General features: G+C 40.0%; 1 protein-coding gene across 1 annotated transcript in view; it reads right to left on the bottom strand.

Annotated features, from left to right (window-relative positions):
* CFAP58 (cilia and flagella associated protein 58) overlaps positions 1–21707 on the bottom strand; it is a 65977-nt gene extending 44270 nt beyond the window's left edge. Inside the window, exons 1-9 of the mRNA XM_030487138.1 lie at positions 21648–21707; positions 19451–19726; positions 14428–14576; positions 12497–12653; positions 10205–10399; positions 7873–8010; positions 5280–5439; positions 2313–2395; positions 942–1133 (exon numbers count right to left, since the gene is read on the bottom strand). Of these exons, the coding sequence (XP_030342998.1) occupies positions 942–1133; positions 2313–2395; positions 5280–5439; positions 7873–8010; positions 10205–10399; positions 12497–12653; positions 14428–14576; positions 19451–19726; positions 21648–21656 (1359 nt within the window). The 5' untranslated portion in view covers positions 21657–21707. The remainder of the gene's footprint in view (positions 1–941; positions 1134–2312; positions 2396–5279; positions 5440–7872; positions 8011–10204; positions 10400–12496; positions 12654–14427; positions 14577–19450; positions 19727–21647) is intronic.
* Between the last annotated feature and the right edge of the window lie 5715 nt (positions 21708–27422).

Genomic DNA, 27422 nt, shown 5'->3' with positions numbered 1-27422 from the left:
TTCTTAACTCATATCTATACTGTTAGAAATGCACTATGAGGAAAAGATGCAAATATGACTTTGCCACAAAGACAAATCTCATTTTCATGGAATATTATTCTGAGGAAATGACAAAAGGTAATCCAGACAAGGGAGTGTATACCATTCAAAAAATGATTTAAAAGCCGCTGGTCACATGAAGTTAGAAAGGATCATTTTAACTTGAAGAGATAGCAAATAACTTGTGAGTTGAAACAGCTTGAAAGCTAATCCCAGTAAATCAATGAGCTTCTTGGAGGGCCCTTCAATGTGATCTTCAGCAATTAATGGAACATGTTACAACCATGTTCCCAAATATACAGTCAGGAATAAAGATATACATAATAATGCGCAGCAGGCAAGACAGATTTTATGCAGTGTTTCTCTGCAGCTGTTCCTGGAAGACTTCTGGTTTGCATACTAGCTTGAACATGTTCAGATGTTTTCACATAATGGGAGTAATCCTTCAAAATGCTAAGTCTCTTACGAAGATGTCAAGCGCGGTCATCTTTCACTGGCCTCAATAGTATGCAAGATAAGGTCCTTTGCAGATAAGACACAACAACCAAAGAGTAATTTCCAACTGCATATGAGAGTTTCAATTGTAGGATTTGGGTATAGGAAGTCAGAGGCCTTGCTTTGAACTCCAGTTCTAGTTTAATTTCCCAAATGACCACTGAATAAGAGAAACACATGGCTGTACTCCAAGTCTCTCATAGAATACACACCCCTTGATGTGGTTCCCCCAGGGAGATCGAAACAGCAGCAGGCAATATGCACTGACAAGAAGAAATCTTTGTAAACTGTGTGAAGACCACTGATCTAAGCTTTCTCCCACTGGCACGTTAGGAAGTGAATATAGCATCTTTACAGTTTTGAGAGTAAGACAGGAAAGAACCACTTGCACAAAAATCTGTTCATACCTTCTGTTTGAGCTCACTGGTTTCACTGATGAAAGAATCTCTCTCCTTCTCCAACTGGTAAATAATCTTCCTTTGTTTCTGAGCTTCAATCTTATAATTTTGGATTTCACTTTCCAAGTTCCTCTTTGACTGTTCATGGAGCTTCACCAGATTTATCTGCTTCTGAGTGGCACTGGTGGCCTTGACCAAGTTCTACAGGGAACACAAAATAATGACTCTTGAGCTGAAAAGGCAACACTGCCACCACTATGACAAAAATATGCCATATGATTATGGACTTCCCAATGTCATTACCCCTTAGCTAATGTGTTCAGTTGAAATACTTGAGCCTCAAATCTGATTTTAAAAAAAACAAACCATCTCTAACAGAGCTGCTAAATAGCGTTTTTTTTCTGATTTGAAGTTAAAACACTAGTGTCTGCATTACAACAAAAAATGGATAGGATTGTTTACAAGTGGATATAACTAATGACTGGAAAAACCTGACTGGCTTTGAGGCATTTAGATTGTAAAGCATGCCAACAGCCAGAAAAATAAATAATAAAGGCATACACCCTTCCTTCTCGTGTCCTAAACAGCAAGTCCAAACTGGAAATCAACCAAGCTTGGTTTAAAATTATACATAAGGATTAAACAGAGAATACTGAGATATTATATTTACAAAATCAGCATTCTGCTCCCACTTTAAATTTACTTTCCCTATACAAAACAGATTTTTGTTACTTGCCAAATCTGAACCTCTGCTAGAGTTGAGACCCAGGATAGTGAATCTATGCCAACTAAAGCACCTCAGAAATCATCTTTTAGCATTGAATTTACTAGATTACACTTCAGGAATGCCCATAAACATGAGATGCTACCCTGCAGTACAAGATCCTTGGGCTGATGGAAAATGATCAGTATGAGAAATGGACCTAAAAGCAAGGATTGGTATTAACGCAGCCTGCCAAGCTGCTGCATGGTGCATCAACATTTTGGTTTGTTCTTTTACTAGCAAAGACTTAGTTTGTCTAGATTAATATTAAACTTCATATGCTACAGAGTGTAAAAGCATGGATGTAAGGAACTCTGGATATCAAATAACAGGTTTGCAATAAAGGTGAACATATGTAGCATATTTTAACTCCCAGTTAAACTGGTAGCATATAACTCCAAGTTTATATGTTAGAACTTAGAAATCTTTTGTGTGTTTATGGGTACGCTATTTCAAAGCATAGGAAAAAAGCAGTGTGAACATCTGCTTAAGAAAATCTGAATGTTTTACTTAACATTATATATTCTACAACGTATGTCAGTTGCTGTGTTTAAACTACAGGCATTTCATTCTCAAGCTGTGAGATTTGTTTATCAGTATTACCAATGCAAGCTCACCTTGCTTAGCATATCTCTTTCCCTCACAAGCTCCTCTATAGCTTTCCTGTCAATATCTGCCTGCTTTTTGGCGGTCTCCAACTCTAGAAAAAAGAAGAAAAGAGACGAAATCCTGGGTTCAAACTGTACAGCTGTTAAAAATAAAGAAACAACTTAGTGGACTTCTTCAAAAGCCTCAACCTTACATGAACAGTCCAATTAGCTGTGACCAGGTTTTGCAACCTCAGGCATCAGCTAATGATGTTAATACTTATTTGGGTACTTAAAAGAACTCAGGCACAGTAATTAATGGTACGAGGACTTACTATATTTAGGTTTTCAAACCAATATACCACAAAGAAGTGTGTATCTAGAAATCATGGAACACACAGAAAATCAGAGCCTTTTAAGAAGCTTCAATGTGAGCATTCGAAAACTGAGGCACTTCCAAAAACAGGGACTTTCAGAATTATCCTAATCCCTCTGTGTGAAATCCAGCAGTGAAATTCTACTGGCTTCAGTCGAGTTAAAACTACCTGCTATGGGTCAAGCTTAACACTGGACATATACTATTAAAAAGGTACTAAAAATGGACATGTGTTTTCACTACATTTTAAAATGAATTAAAACCTGCTACACTAACACTGCAACTCAGGAAATGAAGTACCTTGGAGTGATGTGTCAAATACGATGAAAAAACATTACTAGTAGCCATCCTCAGGCATTCCCGCACAGATTTGAGTTTCCTAAGTTCCTCTCTGCTTTCTAGCACAGAGCATGACCTTAAGCAGTACTAGCAAAACACTTGTGGGAAAGCTCTTCCATCCTCACAGAAATGCATGGAAAAACAGACATAAATTTCCATAAATACAGTTACATGTGAGGATTTATATCTCATACATGCAGTCTCTTCAGGACATAAGCTAGAAACAAACACGAGCAGGGAGAGCTATTTATGCCAGTATGTATCAACTTGAACTAGATAAAATTCATAGCAAAGGGGTTTTTTCCCTGCCCAAAAGTCTCAACAACTCTAATATTTTGCCAACTTCATAATATTACGTCAGAAAAAAAACCCAAACTTTTCTTTTTCTGAAAAATCACTTTGAAAATGTGTCTGGTTTTATTTCAAAGCATATTTGATTTTGAAATGTATTTGCACTTTAATTTTTTTAAAAAGGTGGTTTTAAATGCTCAAAAATACTAAGAAGTTGGTTTTAAAAGTCAAACAAAATATTTTATTAGACCCGAAGCATTTTCTTCCAAAATTTCCATTTGGCAAAAACATTTAAAGATCCTTCTTAAAGTTTTCCAGATCGGTTAGCAAGTCAAAGTCAATACTTAGACAGCTGTAGCATCCACGCTGACCATCCGAAGTCCCGAACATACCAGAACTAAGCTCCTCAGCTTGTTTGCACCTATTCACTTCCAGGCTGTAACTACTCAGCAGAATCAATGCAGGGAAAAAAGCGTGTCCTGACAATATCTGCTTTCAGTAAGTTCTAAGGTTGCTTCTCTCTCACAGGTCAGTTCAGGAGCAGCGAAGGCTACAGAACTGATGGACAGGGGCAGAGCAGTTGACGTCATCTACCTGGACTTGTGCAAAGCGTTCGACGCTGTCCCGCACGACATCCTTGTCTCTAAATTGGAGAGACATCAATTTGATAGATGGACCACTCGGTGGATAAAAAACTGGCTCGATGGCCGCACGCAAAGAGTTGTGGTAAACAGCTCAATGTCCAGTTGGAAACCTGTAACGAGTGGCGTCCCTCAGGGATCAGTGTTGGGACCGGTCCTGTTCAACATCTTTGTCAGCGACATGGACAGTGGGATTGAGTGCGCCCTCAGCAAGTTTGCCGACGACACCAAGCTGTGTGGTTCGGTTGATACGCTGGAGGGAAGGGATGCCATCCAGAGGGACCTTGACACGCTTGTGAGGTGGGCCGATGCCAACCTTATGAAGTTTAACCAAGCCAAGTGTAAGGTCCTACACCTGGGTCGGGGTAATCCCAGGCACAGCTACAGCTTGGGAGGAGAAGAGATTCAGAACAGCCCTGCAGAAAAGGACTTGGGGGTGTTGGTTGATGAGAAGCTTAACATGAGCCAGCAGTGTGCGCTTGCAGCCCAGAAAGCCAACCGTATCCTGGGCTGCATCAAAAGAAGCGTGACCAGCAGGTCAAAGGAGGTGATCCTGCCCCTCTACTCTGCTCTCGTGAGACCTCACTTGGAGTACTGCATACAGTTCTGGTGACCCCAACATAAAAAGAACATGGAGCTGTTGGAGCGAGTCCAGAGGAGGGCCATGAGGATGATAAGGGGGCTGGAGTACCTCCTGTATGAAGACAGGCTGAGAAAGTTGGGGCTGTTCAGCCTGGAGAAGAGAAGGCTGTGTGGAGACCTTAGCAGCCTTCCACTATCTGAAGGGGGCCTATAAGGATGCTGGGGAGGGACTCTTGCTTCAGGACTGTAGTGGTAGGACAAGGGGTAATGGCTTCAAACTTAAACAGGGGAAGATAGATTGGATATAAGGAAGAAGTTCTTTACAGTGAGGGTGGTGAGGTACTGGAATGGGTTGCCCAGGGAAGCAGTAAATGCTGCATCCCTGGTGGTGTTCAAGGCCAGGTTGGACAGGGCCTTGGGTGACATGGTTTAGTGTGTGGTGTCCCTGCCCATGGCAGGGGGGTTGGAACTAGATGATCTTAAGGTCCTTTCCAACCCTAACTATTCTATGATTCTAAGATGCATTGGGGATGACATGGCACCAACTGGCACACCATGAAGTTCAGTTATGTCTGTTGTATTTTCACCCCACATATGCTACATTATGAAAATTCCATAAGCCTACAAGGTTCTTAAAATGCTGCTATAGATTCCAAATGTCATTTATACAATCTCATACTAAACACTAAAAGAATATGATCCTAACAGGACACTATACCCCGAGTAAAAAAATTACAAGACAGATCCAGCCATCAGTTAGACACATACCTTTCTCCAGTCCAGATATTTGATTTTTTAGGGTGTTTCTCTCATGTGCTGCATCAATTTTCTGTTCCTCTGCAGCACGCAGCTTATTCTGGAGAATCTCTCTTGTTTTGTTCAGCTTTGAAATTTCAAGGCGCATCTGAGCCACTTCCTCATCTCTGGCCTGCAGAACAGCAATAAAGAAAGGGGAGAGAAAGTATCTACAGAAAGAAAATGCCTCTGTACTTGGTATATACTTATTCCTTTAAATTCAGGAAGCAAAGGTATAAGTGCCATGGGTCACCTGAGAGAAGGTAATTAGCTAGTTTAACAATATTAAAAACAATTTATAGCAAAGCCAGCTAGGGCAAGGAAAATTATGATCAAATCTTATGCTTTAGGGCTGAAGATGATCAATAAAGAGTCCCCAGCTGCAAACCTTGCACAGCACTACCCAATTAGTCCTGCAGATTAAACATGGGCAGCTCTAATTTCCTTTGAAGTATCAGGGACAGTGACTGTGATGAGAAAGATATCTGTAGTGTGATCTGATTTCATGTCCCTAATAGCAGGTATCTGTTATCCCCATTTCTTTTACAACTTATGGCTTTAAAGAAAAAGTAAAATGTAGAGTTCACCTCATTTGCTACACAATCAGAGGATAAAATAATCAATCAAAACACTACTTAACTAGTTACCAAGAAACACAACCAATAATCACAATAGAAATTAATCTCTTTCCTTTTAAGAAGTAAATATAACTTCCTTATACAATTCAGTGCCACTGTTAGGTTTTCCAGCCATCACAGACTACAGTGTTCCACTTACAGCCTCAGATACTGATTCTGTGAGATGGTGAATCCTACTATGTCATTATCCTCTGGGAGACTGTGAACGTCCTCAGTTCTTACTGACAATAACCTTCAACACACACATGAGTACTTTCACAGTTCAGTGAACACCACAGCAGAGGCGCTCAGCATGCTGCAGGGTGGAACTGCAAGCACAATATGTACAAAAAGGGCATCTCAGCTCTTGACTGGGGCTTGTAGAAACTTCAGCAGTTGGCTTAATTAGTAACTTAGCAGTAAGTTCTATTTTGTTTTGTTCCCAGAATTCCGTGTGCATAATTCTACAAGTTCCATCGACTTTTCTTGAAGTTAGGATAAGATCATAGAATCAAAATCTTCCTTTTGACACTCTAGAGACCCAAATGAAAGTCACAATTGAACACATTGGTTGTAAAGTTTTCAACAATGATGGTAGTGCTAGAAGGAATAATAAAACCAGATAATCTGGAAAAGACAGTAATTTGGTTTTCAAAGAAGTAGAAAAAATGTATCCTTGAGTCTGCCTAATAAAATACAACAGAAAACAAGCTCCTGCCATACAGTCCATTAAGGATCAGAATCATCTGTGTTTTAATCTGTCAGTGGTTAGTTTTTCAGTTTTCATCATTTTGACTAACAGTTGCCTTTTTATTTAGGTGAATTGATTACACTTGACTAAACCTTGATAATTTTTCTCTATCTGAATATGTTTAGTGTTTTAACCCTAGTGATGACACAAAATGCAAGATACAGTAGACAGAGTAATAATATCTAACACTTACACATCATCCTTTATCACAAGTGTTCTCAAACTACCCTAAAAAGCACATGCAGGAATCATAGAATCATAGAATCATAGAATAGTTAGGGTTGGAAAGGACCTTAAGATCATCTAGTTCCAACCCCCCTGCCATGGGCAGGGACACCACACACTAAACCATGTCACCCAAGGCTCTGTCCAACCTGGCCTTGAACACCACCAGGGATGGAGCATTTACTGCTTCCCTGGGCAACCCATTCCAGTGCCTCACCACCTCCACTGTAAAGAACTTCTTCCTTATATCTAATCTAAACTTCCCTTGTTTAAGTTTGAACCCATTCCCCCTTGTCCTACCACTACAGTCCCTAAGGAAGAGTCCCTCCCCACCATCCTTATAGACATTATTTAATCCTTCCCCAGCTGAAACTCACCTGCTTTTGAGTGGTACAAAACAACTATTAAACAATGTAAAGTCAGGCAAGAAAAAAATTTATATGAGCAAACAAGCACCATCTTAGTTACATATATTTCATTTTCCCAACTGATACTGGGGAACGGGGAATTTTAGTGTTGGAAGCAACTCCCTTCAATGGAAGCTATCCAAGAAACTGTCATTACATTTATTAAGATTTGTCAAGGGTTTTGGCAACGTTCAGATTATGTTAATCACTGTAAGCAAGAAAGTCATTGCTCTTATCTGTAGATCTCACAATCAAAATAACCATTGTGCTTGTTCAAAGTACCATGCATCCTTTACGAACACAATGTATTGAGCAGCTTGGTTTATGTGCTTTATGAAACACAGCTCCTCCAGCAGGACAGGTCCTCCACTGTCAGATGACAGGGTTGGAGACTGCACCATGGTACTGCCACAGAAAGAATGGCATTCTGTGACAGCCAGATCTATTCCTAGAAACTCCTCAGCTGAGTGCCTCAGTACAAGAACTGAGGTCATCCATGCCCCAAGCAGTAAGACTGCCATCAGAGCAACACAGATGATAGCATGCATGCACCTTCTGGTACTTACTTTCAGTTCTGCTGTCTTCTGCTGCATGTCCTGCATCACCTCTTCAAACATCACATTGTGCTGCTCACTCTCTTGTATGAGCTTACTATTTCTCAACTGTAGTTGCTCAAGTTCCTTACCAGCTTTTTCATTCAAGATCTGTTAGATTAAAGAACAATCCTAGTAATTCTTTTTAATCTCATTATAATATCTATATATACATGAAGACAGAACCTTCCATCTCCCCAGGAGATAAAAGCTGCTACAGATTGTTGGCTGCTTAAAAACCACTCTTCATTGCTGATGAAATTACTAATGTGAAATATGATACGTGCTCATATGGACTACGGGAAATGATAATTTCTAATAAATAACACAGCCAGTGTCATTTCAAAATTTTCTTTCTGGGAGGAAAAAAATGGAAAACATTTAGCAGGTCTCTCTTGCAGGTGGTAGATAAATATTTTACTTCTTGTTAGGCATTTGGCAAGCATCACGTAACACAACGTGCTACACGTAATTGCTGAAAATGAGTATGAGATTCAAATTACTTTAATCAGCAGAAGGCAGGGAAGCTCTGTTTCTTAGCAAGCAAATCCTACATTAATATGCTGATTACATTTCTCTGGGTACATGGTTTGCTGAGACCAGGACACAGCCATTTTCCTCTCTAATTTGTCATCAGTCAAAAGCCCGCAAGAAGCAGTTTCATAGTTTCTGTGGAGAACATATACTTCAATACTGGAGCTGCCAGCCTTGTCTTCTGCTTTATGGGACTTCTCCTAACAGATATTACTCTGTAAGTGAGGAAAGAAAGAGCATCTTATTTTTCACTTCAAGCATTAACGTGTGAGAAACTGATGAAGTCAATATCTACTATGCCCTTACAAACATTCAAAGTGGAATCTCCCTCTTCTGAACTCATGCAGAAGCAAAGATAATGTAAAAACAAGGAATACTGTCTCTTGTGTTGCAAATGTCAAGATAACACTGTGTTTCAGGTGACTTTTTATTGAGGCTTGGCCATGGGTGGGATGAAGCCCATAGTAGCTGTATCGAACCATCTTCACTGTCTTGCAAGCAAGCCAAATTACCATTCAGTTGAGAAACAGTAACCCAATGACATTGCAATAGCTGAGTCACCTTCTCTCACAGATCTCTGCTCTGGCTCGTGCACAGTTGGATAGCCTGTGTTTTGGACAGACTTTTTGCAAAAGACAATGTAGGGCATCCACAGACACCTTCATGCCAGCACAGGTAACAAAGACAGAGCAAAGTCTGATTAATTAGCCTAGACGCAGCACTTTATGTGAATTATTGGTTTCCAGGATAGTTTGGACAATTGAATGGCCCTAAAATCTGCAGTTAGAAAGGTTGAAAGGGACTATAAAGAGGAGGAAGAATGGAACAGAATCATGAAATGTAAGTATCCTATTTTAAAAAAATGTGATTGTCCTGGCAGATGATGGAGCTGCCCTCAAAAGCTGCATCACATGAGTGATATTCAGAGAAAAAATCAAGTCTTCTTCATATCTCTTTAGGTGAAGTATTTTACTAGGATTCTTTGTTGACAAAAAATTGTCACAGACACCTACCTTCACAAATTCAGGTACCTGAAGGGAGAAAAAGGCTATAAAAGTAATAAATTTACAAGATACACACAACTCCCAGAGAAGTTTCCCTTGAGGTAGGACTGGTTTACAGTGATGAGATCTCTCCTGCCATTTACTGAAATTGCTTCTGTGAGAGTTTCTTAAAGTCAGGGGAAATGGACCGAAAACCCGAAAATTCAAACACTTGCAGAACACTATGTTAGGGCATTTCCAGATAAAGTTTTTAGAAACAGAATGGAGAAAATCAATCAAAAAGGTTTACGAAGACAGTTCTCTGCCCTTTCACGGAAACTCTTCCACAAGCTTGAGAGGTAGATAAAAATTATTGTGACAGAGAAGAAAGGGTTGGAGGTAAAATGACTTTTTTACCAATGCCACTACAGTCAATCAGTGGCAAAACTGGCAATATACATCAGAAGTTCAACCTGGAAGTCTCCTGTTCCTATCATTAGATCATCCATGCTTTTCATAGACTGTGTCTCATTTGCTGTGATCTTTCCAAGATGATCTCTAACAATATCATTGTGATCCACTACTGATTTCTGTGAAGAAATCTATCTGAAATCTGTCAGCAAGCTTTACATATTTATTTATTAGTAAACTAATATTTATATTAAAATAATTTTTTATTAAAAGTTATTGACTTAAAATAATCTCCCTCCCTTTCCCTTCAAGAAATTCCATTTTCTTCTTATTTTAACAGCTTAGACCTGATGCGTACAGTGTACCATGTATCCTACCTTCTGCTCTTTTAGGTGCTGTTCCATTTTCAGTTGTTCCTCTTTATTCCTCTGTATATCTTGCTGTAAATTCTTTATCTCAGTTTGCTTATTATCCATTTCAGCTAGAAGATTTTTCAGCTCCTTCTCTAGTTTTTCCTTCTTCCGAGCCTCTCGTGTTACCTCATTCTGTTGCACCTGGATGTCTTGCTGAAGCTGTAACAATATAGACCACAAAAGTTTTAAGTTCTGCTGCCTTTTATTCAGGAAAACAAGGCCTCTCACCTCTTCTTTCACTATGCTTAATTTTGAAAACAACAGCTTCTATATTACTGTACCCACTACTACATGTAATATGCCAGATCTTCTCAGAAGTAAATATGTTCTCTAGGGGTTGAAAAAAATATCCTGCATGAGGGAACCTATTCATTGATTACAAGAATTTATTAAGCACCAGTCAGTTCATCCACATAGAAGGGTCTGACACAATTCAGGCAAAAAAGCATTCCTCTGGAGATGCAGTGGCACAAATGTATTTTTGGCTTTACAAGTAACTAAAAATATATTTTTTTAGTTACTTGTAAAGTAGTACTTTCTGCATGCAGCATTAAAACTAATTTGGGCTTGATATTGTATTGCAAGGATTTTTATTTTTCTATCATCTCACCAGCAGAAACACTTATTGTACTGATATTCAAGAAAAGAGAGAGATGTCAGACCAGTGTTCATTTCCGCAACTGCTCTCAATCTTCTGTTCTCAAAGTTCCTCTGTGGGAAATTTGAAAGAGGAGCTTCCTTTCATATTTAATAGACTGTCTTGTGACTTCTGCTCTCTCCCTCCCCAAAAATGTGATGGAGCGGAATCAGCAGAGAGGAGACACAGGGGGTTGATCCACATGGAAATTTTCAGTTCAACCAGGGACCAGCAATTGTAAGATGTTCTTTGCTTAAAGTTTCCTCTTCTTCTGAGCCCACAGATGAAAAGTTGCCAGAACAGACAGGGTCTTTGATAGGATCTTCAGAAAGACATTGTCATTTAAGCAGCCTGAAGTGGAGAATAATTTCTCCAGAACTGGGAGAATGGGAGTAGTTACAAATGCTGTAACAATCCTGTAAATTTAAGGGCTAATAAAGTGAGTATCAGAAGATTAAAGCTGGCAAGATTCAGTAAGTTTTGATGGGAGTTTCAATCCTCTCTCTTTTCTCCCATGCTCACAATTCTGTCAGAAAAGCAAAGATTTATGTTGCCTTGTAATACACTCCCAGCCATCTGCTTTAGAAACAGATGCTGTGCACAAAACCTAGACTGATCATTACTTTCCTATATGTGCTTAATAAAAACCTGTAAATTAAATGCTGCTTCTATCTCTTCTCTGTTCTTTAAGTGTTCTTTTCTGCTTTTCCTTTCTCCTGTTGTCTTGCTCCAGTCCCTATTTATATTCTGCTTTAAATTCCTTCATTCCTCATTTTTTTTTTATATTTTATGTATCAGAGTTCTGCATCCCATTTTCCATTCTTTTCTACTTTCTCTCCATTCAGTGGCTATCCTATTGATCCTCAGTCTTCTGCATCTCTAGCTGCTATACGCATTTAAAGGAAGCTATACAGATTGATCAGTAAAGTAGAACTGTCTACTCAGATGACCTAAACAGAAAACCTAACTTAAACAGGAGACAAAAAAGGTAAAGCTGAGATGGAATATGACTGCTCTCTACAGACAGTGGCGAGGTGAAAAATTATTTAAGCTGAAAAACAGTAGGCAGGAATCAGTGTGAAGAAGGAAGTGGGAGGTCTCTAACCATAGAAAAATGATGTTCTAGAAAAGCTTCCCATAAAAAAGTAGGGGAGGAAATAGTTTAATTAGCTTTGAAGTCAGAATTTGATACATTCTTAAAAATGATGGTAGGCACCATATGGCAACCACTGCCAACAGCACGGGACCTAGGATCTCTATTCCAGGTCTACATTCTAAACGGTTCTCTGGAAGCATAAGGATTTACAATGCAGAAAAGTCCCCGACATCTCCAGTACAAAAGGTAACAATGATTCATGAAAATGAACCTTGGCCTCATTCACGCTATTGGGAAGCTATGGAAGCAGCTGGCACATGATGTTACACTTTGCGAAGGACGTAGCCTAGAAGTAGAGAAAAACATAAAAATCATTCACAGTAGACTCCTTTCTGAGCACTCCTGAAGATGTCTGAGACGTGAAAGAACAGGTAGTAGCAGACTAGTCAATAGAGATCAATTGCAAGCGTGGAGAATGGTTCAGGATAAAGCCTAGAATCACCACCTGGTGATCTGTACTGACCTGCATAATGGATTGATCTGCCTCATTTTTTGCCTTCTCTGTAGCCTGCTGCTGTTCTGTGGCTTGAGTTAGACTTTGACGTAACTCCACAACTTCTGACAACAGTTGGTCTCGCTCCTTTGTTATCTCTTCTTTATATTTTAGCAAATCCCGGATACTGGAAGCAAGGAAATAATAGTCGAGCAGTGTCACAGGCCACTTCTGTTCTTCCTGCTATGCCAAAGCAAGATCTTTTGTGAGAATCAGGAGTTCTAAAGTAATTTGCTTCATTTTAAACTCCTCTTGGATTAAGGCTCTGCTGGTCAATTGAGTTATATGCTGTCTACTGTGAACGTAGTCACCATCAACATAGGTAGCCTTAAAAGCTAACCTAGTCCAGTAAATCTTTCTTGTTATATCACACCCTCGTGGGTATGAAGAAACCTTCAGTTTCCCAAGCAGGTAACAGAGAACAAAATTCCTTCTTCTCTGCCCATTGCAAAATTACTTGGGGACCAAAAATGTCACATTGTTGTAACCAGTTTCTCTGCAGCTTACCTGACTGGGCACCTAACTAGTTTATGTCTTATAGTACCTAGTGTAAGAATAAACCAGACTCCCTGTTTGGACGCATTTTCAATCTGAAAGAAAGTCCAAGCAGTGTGGGTTCAAGCTCAACCTTAAAAACCAGCCTTATAGTTCTAAAAGACTATAGTACTTTCAGCTCTTAGGGCTGAAAACCTCCAAATGAGTTGTCTAGTCCCCTTGTCACTGAACAAAGTATTTAAGCATGGAACTAGAGGGAAATATAGCAGGAACTTTAAGATGAGATTTTAAGTAGGCAGGTCTCAGCAGCCTGGGCAGCAGCTGGAAACAGTAAGCAGCTCCTGGCTCTTGCAGGAAAATGATACAAGCAGTCAGAGAGAGCTGCTTTTAGAGAGTTATACTAGCAGAAGGCTTAATGACCAAGCATTTAGATCCAAGGAAACCTGTTACACAGGCCCACAATGTTTCAGGGGCAAAAGGTGAAGGAGTGGATTTTTCATGCATTCAGGTGGTTTATGTACTGGCACATTCCTTGGAAGGAAAATGTTCGGGCACACTAAAGGCCTTACTCACAGACACAAGTCTTGTTTATGCAGCCTGGGTACACAGTGCATGGGGAGATGAGCATGGCCCATACATATCCTGAATGTTTATCATAAATAAATACCTTCCATAGTGTGAGAATTTCAGGCCAGAACCAGCTGGGCAAACCATCAGCAATCTCCACAGAAAGTGCACAAGTCAATATCTCATCTTTGAGTTTAGACTTAAACTCACAGCATAAGCACAATCTGAGGATTTGATACTACAAACATTAGCTTTTAGAGGGCTTTTGAGCAGCTTCTGAGAATCATTATTATTTGCACGCTGTAGCAGCCAGAGGCTCCACCTGACACTAAGTCCCTCTATGCACAGGTGTTGAGTAAAAAAACCCCATAGTCTTGAAAGTATGTAAATATAAAATACAAACAAGAATACAAACAGTGAAAACGCCTTATAACAAAGCTGGGAACAGAAATCAAGTCTCCTGCTTCCTTGACTTATCTACTTGACCCTGCTGCCATCACATGTAAAAATCTTGACGGGATCCTATTCTCAAAGACAAAGTATGTTGAAATGCTAGTCAGGTAAAACAACATGACAGATACTGAGAAAGTGCATAATATTGATTTTTATTTGATCTCTCAGCTTAATCCAGTACTGAATGAACTTGTTCAGAGACTGATTCTGTACTTGCTTACTGCATAAACATGTAGACGAATAAATGTGCACTCCTGAGAAAAGTAAAAGGCAGGAAAGACCTCTCTTTCCGGTTCCCAGTGTCTTTGTAGCGTGTAAATGGCTAAACAAGGTGTAGAAAGACAGAAAATCAGATCAGGATTTCCCCCTCACTGAGTAAAACTTACTTGTGGTCTTGTCCTAGGGATGCTCCAGATCCTTGCTCCACTGAACTAGTTAGGTGTGCAATTTTCTCTTGCAGTGAAGCAATCTTTTCCTTTGCTCTCTGCTCCTTTTCATAGGCTGCATCCACCATTTTCCAGGCCTTCTCAATCTCCTAGGAATGAAATTGAAAACAATTACACAAATTAAATTGTGTTGAAAATGAACAACAAATTAATTGCCTTGCATTTTGGTTAATTAAGAAAATGGATTTTCATGCCTTTTCATGCTTAGATTCACAATAGTTTTCCTCACCAGTTGTCTTTTCTTTTGGATGAGGGCATAGCAAACATTTTGAGCCACACAGGCTATATTAATTTACACCACAAAAGCTTTAATACATTTTCCTTAACAAACAGATTGGAACATTATCAAATCTCACTCTATGGGGTTTTGGTCATGTCAGACCCACTAACGTCTAAAAATTTACTGAAAATTCAGTGACCACGAAGGTCCTGCCTGCAGCTCACTTACGTCTGTACAAATCTTATTAGCTGTTGTGACAATGAACATTCAATTTGATTTGGACGAGAAAAAGATGGTACTCTGGGCTTTTCTCCCCCTTTGTTAATTTTCATCTGTGAGGACCTAGTGTATTTTTATTTTAACTACATATTTAGACAAGCTACAATCCTTATGCCAAATTTCAGCACATGGAATTACTTGAATGACAGACTCGTGCGCCTCTCACGGGCCCAGGGTTGATATCCACAAACAGGATAGAACAGGATAGGGGAGGAGGGTTCACTCAATTTTTTTAACTTCCTCTGTATCTCTCTCTCCTTTGAATCAGATCCTTAAGAATCACAGAGCAGGTTTATTCCTTGCCAGGTTCAAACCAAGCTCTTACCACTTCTAGAATCCTGCGCTAAAAAAAAAATGCATAAATTCAGGAAGTGGCTGGACTGGAAGAAAAGTTCCCAAAGACTCAGTAAATAATGAAGACACTACTTTTGACACTAGAAGTCCCTGAGCTGCAAATCACAGCATGATGTCCTCTTTCATGCTCTTTTCTCAGCTGGCTCCTGGTGGAGTTCTGGACTTGATGGACATGTACAGATTTAGACTCCTAGTGTGGCTGTGCAGCTCTACATTATCTCTAGGGTCTCCCCAAGCAGAGCCAGATAGCAGCATCATTATATCAGGCCATAATATGCCTTTCAACTGCTACTTGCATCATATGAAAATGGGATAGGGAAAAAGAAATTTAACACACTTCCATAATGAAGAATATAAAATAATTTCATTTATATCAGATTGCTTACAGCAGTTCTTCATTGAAATTAACATCTCTGGTTCTGAAAGAACCCCATTTAACATTAAACTCAAAATGATGACACCTCTACTATGGTATATTGTTAATATATTTATTGAACTCTTTAAAATCAAATGTAGTACTTAGCTGTTTACTGCCTAAATTAAAAACTGAAGCTATTAAACTAGCAGAACTAACAGGCTACTAGAATGTGCTGAAATGATAACACAAAATATAACATCTGTGGCCTCTTCAAACTGGAGAGGGAATACATTTTCCTTTTATTTATTCAACTGGTTCAGCATATCCAAATTTGAGAAACCATCTGGAACTTAAAGATCAGGAATGTTTGCTCTTCTTTTTTTCCCTCAACCTATTAAAGAGGCAGCGGACTTTACTTGTTCAGAAATTCTGAAGGAGATTCTAGTCAATTAAATTCAGTACCTAAAACCAGTATTTTCATTACTCAGTAAATTACTTAGTTCAAAATGTAGTTCATAAGATGTGCTTTTCACTTCTGCACCAAGCATATTTAAACAGGTTTAAATATTAAAGTCAACTTTCGGTTTATACATTTTGAGTTCTGATTTCCATTCAAATGCTGCAATGATCACACAGAAAGTATTAAGTATCATCTGGTAAATATTAAATTTTCCATTCATTATTATCTTACATAAAAATGTTCAATTATGAAATTTAAATAAATGCACACTAGGCCAAAATAACAGCATGAAGATACAGTGTATCATCTTGACTGGCAGAAAAGCATAAAATATAGCTGTAAATAAACATGTTTCAGATTTGCCAACCAATAAGAGGCAACTAACCTTTCTCTAGAAAAATGCAAATGGAAAATAAGATTAAAGCTGATTACTTAAATCAAAGCTTCCTGCTGGCTGATTAGACTGTGATTAAAATTGGTGAATTAAATCATTATGATTGGAGTTTTGTGGGATAGAACTGGTGAAGAAAATCAATATGACCTCTGAGAGGTCTTACTGGCTTCAATGAGTTCTGGTGAGTGTTCACAGCAGTGATCACTGAAGTCAGTGAGGCCATTCAGATACGTAGTGATTTCAGATCACCCCAGGCTGTGCTTTTTGAACTTTATCTTGCTTTTGATGGGTAAAAACAATTTTATTGAATTTGTATTGATAAAACCAATTTTGATTGATAAAGTTAACATGCACAGATGATGGCCCTATTAATAAGCAAAATCTAAATAAGAATTTGCTACAGACTTTAGCATCAGCAAAACTGGGCTTCTCTGTAGTTATTTCTTGGTTGTGTTTTTCACCTTGAATAGCGGACCAACAGATTGCTTCCTTTAACTTCAAAAGTAAAAAGGAGGAAAATTTTGATGGTGGAAGCCTTCATTGCAAAAATATTCACATTATTACTCTCAGTGGAGAGGGGAACTGAAAGAATGTAGCGTGTCAGCATCACTGGGTAACTGCAGTACTTGGTTAGGTAGGTAACATGCATTGCAATCTGTGCATAATTAAAGACAGAAGTACACTGGATGTTTGCAGTTAGAATCATCCAAAAGTTTTGTGGAGAACTACTGGAACTCTGGAAATTGTGAAGCAGAATTCAGAAATGTGACTGCCTTAATTTCTTTTCATTAAGTACCCCAAAAGATCACATCAGTTTCACTGCTCAGAAACTGAGAATTACTGAAATGCTTTCATAGTGTATTAGCTTGATCCTCCTGGAAATTGAAAACTTGGTAATTCCAAGCAGGGCAATACAAGCTCCTATAAATTCCCATTCTAGCATTCTTCCCGTGCAGCCTTGTGGATCAGTATCCCTATCAGTGAAAAAAGAGAACAGCATTCCCTTCGTGTTCAGCTTGACCCTTTGCTCCTTTGATGACTGTAAACAGCAGACTGCTATGTCCAGTTTATTAAAACTATAAACCAGAGCACTAAGCAACCATCAGGCAGTTAACAGCTATTGATTATCAGTGACCTGGGTCCTACCAGCCACTGATCTGTGTAGTTAACCCCTGTCCCTAAACAATCCTACTGATTACAACCAGGCTTCACATGGAGAAAAATTTTGCTTCTGCAACTTTTATTTGTATATGAAACAATGACCTAGAAGAGGAAAGTTGTATACCTGTAACCCTGATGATCCACCAGATCACCAAGATTTAGGGCCTTAATTTGAAGGAACTATTCCATTTTGACAGGAACAGCCCCACCAGGATTCTCCTAGCTTTTATAAATGAAACAGAGGAACAAATTGTTTAATTTAGCACTGAAGAATATTATCTTCGTTGAACTTGAACTTGCCTCATCACTTTGCCTTGGGAACTCGCAAAACACATTGTTTGAATGTTAGTAGAATTGTAGTGAAATACTACAGCTGTAATGGAACTTCCCTTCAGAAAGCAGAATAATGTGAAATACGAAGGGTATACCAAACAACTCTCCGAAACATAACATTTAAACATTTTAAACAATGTCCAAATAATTCCTGAACATTTAAGAGGAAGACAAATTCTTATAACCAAACTGAAAAAGTGTCAGTGCTCTCTTTTTGGCCCACAGAAAACCACTAGAATTGATACTTTGCCTGAGCTTCAAATCAGCTGCTGAAATTGGAAAGGCTCTTATTTTTCCTACTCTTCCCCTCCCCAGTTTTATGACATTACTAAGACAATGTCTCCTCAGCTTGGGAACATCTTGAAGGATTGCCTCTGCTACTGTTCAGAATATTGCCATGTAATAGCAGAAAGAAAATTAGAAGGATCATTGTGGTTCCTGACACCCCCTACTAGGTTTTGCTTAGCAGCAGCAAAAAACAACAAGATTTTCTATGCAGTTTTCCTCCTCCCTGAGAGTACCATGGGCTCGCAGGCTGCAGCCATAGGATGACAGCATCCTATTTATATTTACTCTGAGTGTATCTTCTTAATAATTATAAGGACAAGAAACTTCATTTCAAAGAACTTTTATTTATGTAGTGCTCATAGATCACTCTGGATTGTTACACTGAATTGTAAGGCATTGAGGTTTCTCAACTAACTGCTAAATTAAAGCCTAAGTTTTTAAACTATCAGAAGGGAAAGTGTTCAAAATACAGCTTTCTGATCATTTGGCAGCTTTATGTTTCTGCTAGTCAAACCTCACTGTGAGGCTAAAAACGTCCACTGTTTTTAGCGAATCACACTCTTTGACTCCACAGAGTTCAAATCAATAATAACAAAGAACACAGACTAAATTGATAAAATCACATTGAAATGCTGTAAAAGGATGCCTTTAAAAAAAAATAAACCGTGAAGCATTCATTTATGTGAGTTGATGGCACTCCCTGGTCTACAATCCATATTTCAGCAAATAAGTAATTTTTTTTTATGTTCTGGCAGCAGCTGACATCCAAGCAGCCCTTTGGAAATACTAATGAATCAAAAACTGTATATTAAGTTGAAAATGTGCTATTTTACAGAGGGAAAGTTTAAACAAAATTATCAGTGAGTACTTGAAAGCTGATAAAGTTGGTTTAGTGCAAATAAACACGGAATTTGACTGAGACCTGTAAAACATACCAGGCTGAAGAAACAAAGCGATTGATTGCATAGCAGAAGTTAAAGAACTGGAGATGCCAGCTCTATACGTAGTCCTCCAGCTAGTTCTTTACATAAAATAGTGTTCTTATAGATGCTTTTCTTACTACCATGCTTTTCTTTAACAATTTCAGATCATTTTCAATTCTATTCAAGACATTACCGTCTTCATTGATGATATAGTTTCCCCATTATCTCTAGAGAGCTTTTGGAGCGCAGCTACTTTAGATGAATTCACCACAAGCTCAGCGTTCAGGTTCCTGCATTTCTCCATGAGACGCTTTTCATTTTCATGAGACTTCTTCAGAACAGTATGGAGCTTCTCATATTCTATTCGGAATTTTTCCAGAGCTTTATCTCCCTTAAGGTGATTGATGACATCGTGGAAGTCTTTTTCCAGTGCTTCAAATGCATTTTCATCTAGATATGGTTTGCAAGACTGAATGAAATGAAATAGATAATCAACAAATAGGAGGAATTCAACATCTCACAAGCCCATGTCATGGTTTAACCGCAGCCTGCAACCAAGTACCATGCAGTGCTCACCCACGCCCCCCCATCCCAGTAGGGTGGGGAGGAGAATCAGAAAAAGGTAAGAGGTAAGAACAGTTTAATATTTGAAATAAACTATTATAATAATAGTAATAATAATAGTAATAATGGAAAAAGAAAAAGAGAGGAATCAAACCCAATACACACAATACAATTGCTCACCACCCACTGACAGATACCCAGCCTGTCCCGGACAACTACCCTCAGTTTCTGTACTGAACACGACACCCTGTGGTATGGAATGTCCCTTTGGCTAGTTCAGGTCATCTGTCCTGGCTGTGCTCACTTCCACTTCTTGTGCCCCATCCCACTGGTAGAACATGAGAGACTGAAAAGTCCTTGACTTGGAGTAAGCACTGCTTTGGAACAACTAAAACATCAGTGTGTTATCAACATCACTCTCATAGTCAATCCAAAACACAGCACTGTACCAGCTACCAAGAAGAAAATTAACACAGCTGAAACCAGGACACCCCAGAATATAAACAGACAAGATACTGAATGTGTAACAGCTGCTAAGAAATCATAACAAAATTTTCTGAAATAACAGTTCTCTTACTAGCATATGATACACACACTGCAGGCTATTTTTCAAACAGATCTCCCCTGATTTTACTGAAACATCTTGTGCTTTAACAGTCAGAGTTGAGTACTATAACTACTTTAAAGATGGGTCTATAAAATATCATCATTGTGATAGTGTTTGAATAAGACATCAACTATTCAAGCCCAGTATTTTAGCCTCAATTTTTCTCAGTTCTCTACACCTAAAGTCTGATTACTTTATGCTTTCTATGGAGACAGTGCCAGCAAACCACTTGCAGGTAAGTGTGTCTGAAAACTCCAGTAACGCCAGTGCATGCCAATCCTTCCTCTGTAGGAACTCATAGAATCACAGAATCACAGAACGGTTTGGGTTGGATGGGACCTTAAAGCTCATCCAGTTCCAACCCCCTGCCATGGGCAGGGACACCTTCCACTAGAGCAGGTTGCTCCAAGCCCCTGTGTCCAACCTGGCCTTGAACACTGCCAGGGATGGGGCAGCCACAGCTTCTCTGGGCACCCTGTGCCAGCGCCTCAGCACCCTCACAGGGAAGAATTTTTGATCTAGCTCAGTTCTGACACCAAATTTTGCCAGCTCTGTTGCTGGACACTAAGTTCATGCTACCTGGAAAACCTGAAATTAAAAGGGTAAAACCACAGCCCTACAATTGAAGGGTCAGGCCATGAGACACATTGAGGCAGAGGCAGCAGTTCCAAACCCCCGATCCCTGCCAAGGCTCTGATTTGGGGTTTAGGGTTTTTTTCTGTCAGAAACTTCAATGGGAAAACAGCAAAAGCAACTTGAGTGTTAAACCCCAGACTGCTGCTGGCACAGCAGGGTGATCTGCCCGACATGGCCAAAGCTTGGTGCATAACCCCTCCAAACCCGCTGTGGAACTCACAGCAATGAATTTGGGCTGCTTCTTATTTCACCTTCCTCTCCAGCACCAAACCTTCAGTTCTGACCTCATTTACATTTGTGATCATAAATAGTTTTAAAAGAAGAGCAGTAACAGCATATGGGGTGGGGGAATTACACCCACAATCTTAAAAGCAGCAGGTGTTCCTTAACTTAAAGTGTTACTACTGCCTATGTACACGTAGCCTAATTACTTAGACTTCCAATACAGGACATAGCTGAGCTCTGTTCTAAGAAGTAACTAGGCACTTAAGTATGGCACATAGATAGAGATGACACATGGATGATGTTGGGCTTATTCGGCGGTGCAAAAGAGGAGCAGGGAGAGGAGGGTGAGGGGGCTCACCTCAGCCATGCTGCCGGCGGGCTGCGGGCGGTGAGGGCCGGGGTCGAGATCGGGGCCGGAGCTACCGCGGCCCCAGGCCGCGGCGGTGCAGAAGCCGCCGCGCCGTATCGTAGCAACGGCGGCGGGCGGGGCCGGGCGGCCCGTTGGGGCCCATGGAACCGGGAGCGGGGCTCGGGACCCTGCGGGTTCCGACTGGCTGCCCGGAGAGGCCCGTCCCACATCCCCTCAGGGCACGGAGGTAGGCAGGGTCCTGTGGAAGGTGATAAACGAGGGTTTGTGCGGGTTTGGGTCACAAATGACATTTAGAGCATAGTTTCTGCCATTTCCTTGCACCTGACTATCCGCACTGATGTCTGTGCAGTGATTTTGTATAAAGCACGGCGTAGAAGCACAGGGCGGTGGCTCTGAGCCCCCAGAGCTGCGCTCAGGCATTGGCTGCTCTGTTCGCTCGGCTCCCAGCTAACCCCTGAAATAGCTGGTTTTATCTCTATAGGGCCACAAACTGCTTCATCTGATAGCTTTTTTAGAGCAGGGAATATGTTGTACCACGTACACACTCCCTAGCAGAATGGATGTTAGTTACAACCTTAAAGTATCACTAAAAAACTAATAATGATGGCAAAAAACTTTTTCTTTTCCTGGTTTAATGAAGCCTGAATTGTAGCACTCCATTTTAGTGATTACATGGCAAAATAGACAATTTCAAATGGATGCTTTCAAATGGTCTGATTTTACCATTAGAACTGGAGAACAATACATATTTTATAAAATATTCGCTACATGTATGATTTAATTTACAAAATATCCTACACACTGAAACATAGTTTCAATCATTTCATAGCACACTTCTAATAAAAAAATCAATAAAGTTCCTTTTCTAAGTTTTGAACTCTTCTTTTTCCTCATTTCCTTCTCTACTGGTGTTTCTTATGAAATAAAATTACCAGGAAGATGATAATGATAAATTCCTTGATTTTAGAATTTCAGATTCTCAAGAGGACCAATTTCACACCTTTAAAATAAAACAGCTGCAGGTTAAAGAAATATCAAAGGTATGAGTTTAATTTTGCTATCAAAATACTGCTGGAGGAAGGGGATATGCTCAGAATTACACACACACAAAAAAAATTTGTGATAAACGCAATAACCTTCAAATTCCCATCTTAAATATGTAACCCTGATATTTATTATACTCTTTCTTATGGCCTTAACAACAAAACAGGAGCAGAAATGTACGAAAGGAGGTAATTACCTTTATGCTTTAGGTTCGTGTTTGTTCTTCTGGGTAACACAACAAATGTGTCCAAAACTGATACCTATTTATTCCCTTGAGGCATTCCCATGAGCTTCCTGATCCAGTGGAAGGTGTCCCTGCTTTTTGCAGGGGGAATGGACTAGCTGACCTTTGAAGGTCCCTTCCAACCCAAACTATTCTATGATTCTATTCTATGTTTTTCAAACTCCTGGTGATGTGTGTCCTGTGAGACCCTCTAAGAGTGACTATAAAGGCTGGTCTTTGTGACAAGTGCCATTTGAGCTAAATTCATTCAAATCTGATGAGTTCACCATCATGGTAGCTGCACCTCTATCTGCAGTGCAGACATAGTAGGGTGGCTGTGTTAGGAGACCATGATGAAGTCATGCTACAGCCCCTTTGTGATAAACCACCAACCATGCCTTAAAACATCACAACTCACAGTGTATAGATTTAAGTGCAACCAGGACACAAATCTGTGACAAGACTAAAATATTTAATTTTAATTAATTCTGCAACAAACCTACAGAATGCCTCAGCAGGTTCATGTCTGAGAAGCTGGTCTAACATCAGGGTTTCTGACCTTAGCAAGTATTTTCTGTAGCTTGGGACCATCAGTAAGGTGGAAATAACCACAGTGGCCATCCTGCAATAGCGTTGTGACTGTCATGGCTGTAAGTGATGCACTCATGTCATAGAGTGAACCTCTAGACAAAGTGGAGCTCTTAAAGGGGGATCACTTTTTAACGCCCCCTTTTAAGCTGACCCTACATTCCCAGATCTGGCAAAACTCTTCTGCTAGTCAGTGCAAAAAAACTCCTACAGCCACAAAGGAAGGGGGGGGGGGAATTAAATAAATCACCTTAAACAAAACCAAATAAATCTCCATTAACAGCAGGGACAAGCCAGACCCAGAAAGTTTCAGTTCATTGAAAAGGCTGTTATTTATTTCCCTGAGTATCTGACTTTGTTCAAGAGGCACCCGTACTTTATGGTAAACAAGCAGAATCACCTGCTGCATAACAGTTTTGCATCAGTGGGGTATGTTTGTGTTTGTGCAGAAAGGGTTCCTAGAGAAGAAATGTTTGCTCGCTGATTTATTTGAGATCACAACCCCCAGGCAGTTAATTTAATGCATGTTTTAAACTGTAGTGGCATGAAAATGATAAGCCATCGCCTTCTGACTGGAAGGATTTATGGGCTACTGCAGAGGTATAAATAAATAGAGTCAAATCTCATCATAACATCACCCAGGAGAATGTAAGCAATTTGGGGCAGGGACCATGACAGTAAATGTCTTCTGGACAGTGTAAAATGAACCTTGTGGACACTGGAAGGTAACGATAAGAATTGATAAAGGAAAGCCCGGGGGGGGGGGTGTGTGTGTGTGTGAAATATGCTTCCCCCACACCACGCTGTTGTAAGGAAGGACATCACTAGGTGGCACTCCACCACCACAGTGGTTTGATAAACTGCCCCCCGAAACAACTACCTTCAGCCGTGACAAGCTTTTCTGGCTTAGAAATGTGTTACAAATGTTGATTAATACATGAAGACACAATGGTTGGGTGAACATGCGTTCATGGATAAAGTCCTCTGCATATAATTTTGCTCAGTTTACTCAGATAATATCATCAATGGGAGATTACTACTAAGGCAAGCAAAATTTGTCAAAAAATTTGCTAATATTAAAATATAATTTTATATATATGTCCTGGGTTCAGCTATAGCAGTCATTTTTCTCCTTCTTAGTAGCTGGTGCAGTGCTGTGTTTTTGACTTTCAGCCTGGGAACAACGCTGATAACACTGATGTTTTCAGTTGTTGCTAAGTAATGTTTATTCCAACCAAGGACTTTCTCAGGCTCATGCTCTGCCAGGGAGGAGGGGAAGCTGGCAGGAAGCAGAGACAGGGCACCTGACCCAAACTAGCCAAAGGGGTATTCCACACCATGGCACATCATGCCCAGATCCCACATTTTTCAATATACCATCACTTTTGTCTTATATATACATATACACACCCACTACAAATATGATACATACGTATCTAACTGCAAGTCTTGTAATTTCCCCAGTGATATGGAAATCCATCACAACCTCATGGCCTCAAACACCAGTGATTCTACAGACACTATCAGTGGGCTGGTATCCTGTGACATACCCTGGAAGCCAGTCTGCCTTCTCAGAGTTACATCACTTTTGCAGTATTAAAAGGAAGAAAAGCTTACTAAAAATACTTCTTTTTCTCCAGTGACAAGGAAATACTATGTGGTCCTCCATTACTTAATTATCTAACTGATATTTTTACTATATTCTTTTTCAGCGTCCTTTCCTCCTGCTATTCTCAAACTTAATGATAGTTTTATAATGTGAGCAGTTGTTCAGTTTAAATTGCATTGAGGCTTTCTACTTTGTTGATAAAGATCAGGCACCAGATCTCAAATAGCAATAAACTTTGATCATGTTTCACACTAGAGTTGAGCCAGTGATCTCAAGAGGAAGAAACATTACAATTTCATAAAAAGTTAAATCATTTTAATTAATAGAAACACCCAAATAAAGAGCTCAGTTCTGAGACGAAAGCTAAACTTGACAAGCGGTTTGTACAATTACATGCTCTACATAAAAAATAAAATAGATGACAATTACAGAAAGCAACTGAAAGTAAGCCAGTAATCCTGGAACTAAACTGGACTTGTCATTCCCCAGCATGGTTTGAAACTGCAGAAGTTTTCTGTCACGGTTTTTCCTCCCAGTTCTTCAACTAGGATTACAATAGCCTGCCATGCTTGTTAGAAAATCTCTCCCTTTTACCCTTCCCCCAGCCAAACACAGGGATTCTCCAAGACTGGAGAGAAAGCAACGCTCTGCAGATCCCCACCACCACTACTGCCCACGGCAGGCTCTTACCACCGCCAGCGTTATGGTTTATGCTACTAATCTGACCTACAGCTTTGGAGAGTGACATGGCAGGGGGAACTCTTCCTCCTATGTGTTTGGAGGAACAGTCTGGTAGAAGTGACCGCTTCTCACCCTGGCTGCCCAGCATTACTCCCTAGAAAGATGTCGTGGCTGGACCCAGGACAAAAGGCTATGAAGGAAAGCACACAAAGTAACATGAACACACTTGGCCCGGCACAGCGCTAGGGTTTCTTCAGTGGACGACGTCCATCACCTGCTTACCAGTTCTGATCCATGGCTGTCTTCCCAATCATGAACATTTGGGTGTATTTGAAAATGAGCTTCAAATATGTCTTGTGTCATGTGTTCATTAGCAGAAACGACTTTCCCCCATGCTTTCCAACAGCCTTTCAGCAGCAGAATCAGGGCCCTAATCTCTGATTCCTGTTTCCCTTTTATTCTTCAGCCTTTTAATTCTCAACCACCAAATCTTCCCTAGCTGAAAATTTGTCTGGCATCTTTCACTACTTGACACTTGAGTCCTCTGGGAGGCTATTAGAAAAAAATTATCTTAATACCCAAGGAAGGCTATAGAAATCACATAGATTTAAGATGTTTATAAGGTCAGGTGTAAGGGGGTAGGTGAGGACACCATATGGTGAGCTGTGAGGAGGTAACTCCATCTCTCTGCACATTGCCTTGCATGGTAGCTAGGAGGTATGAAATATTCATGGGTGTGAGTCTCCTGCTCCCTTCTCTCCTTGGTCTGCTCGTGTTCCTGCTCTGCTGGGTCACACTGAGCTGTGCCTGTTAAAACACTGTCCTGCTGCAGTCTCCTTTAGGCTTACACAAACACTTGCAGTATAAAAAGCCCCAGCAAGGCCTGACTCAAGCAAGATTCCTGCTTTCTCTGTGTTAAGTGTTAATGTGAACCCTCTGTGTGCTCAGGTTGGCAGCCATCTCCTGTGTTTCTTGTGAAGGTGACAGCTGGAAGCTGTACTAAAACGTCTTTCACTGCTGCCTACCCATGGCCTCTCTATTGTATCCCTATTATCTCTTTGTAGATCTTGAAAGATGACCTTTTTATTTACTGCTTGTTATAGTTTAATGAATATTGCTAGTTTTGTAATGGCTTAGAAATACTAGTGGAAAGAATAAAATAATTCCTCTATCTTCTCACATGTCTGAAAATGGCTGAGAAAGATACCTAGAATTCCACACTCAGGCCAAATCTTGATCTTGTCCTGCTCCTGCTGATGGGATCTTAGAGTCTATTTTAGAAATACTATTATTATTATATTCCTTTCTGCTGCAGTTGCAGCCACATCACAGAGCCACAGGTTATGTCCCAGCGTGCGAGGAACTGTGGTACTGTTACTCCACTGCTCACAGCTTCAGGTCCTGCCCAACGCCTGAGTAAGGTTAGCGGAGCTTGGCTCATTATCAAATAAATTACTACCTTTAGCAAGATAATGATCTTAAGCCTTCTGCAGTGCAGCAATACTCAAACAATGAATCATGTGCTGGAATTGTCAGGATATGTGCTTCTAGCTTTCCCTTCTCTTTCAAACTGCTGAACTGCATCAAAAAACCTAATACAAATCAAATAAAACGTGTC

Source organism: Strigops habroptila, chromosome 5 (genome assembly GCF_004027225.2).
Source record: "Strigops habroptila isolate Jane chromosome 5, bStrHab1.2.pri, whole genome shotgun sequence".
In the NCBI taxonomy this organism is placed as follows: Eukaryota; Metazoa; Chordata; class Aves; order Psittaciformes; family Psittacidae; genus Strigops; species Strigops habroptila.
This window is presented reverse-complemented; position numbering and strand designations above follow the sequence as displayed.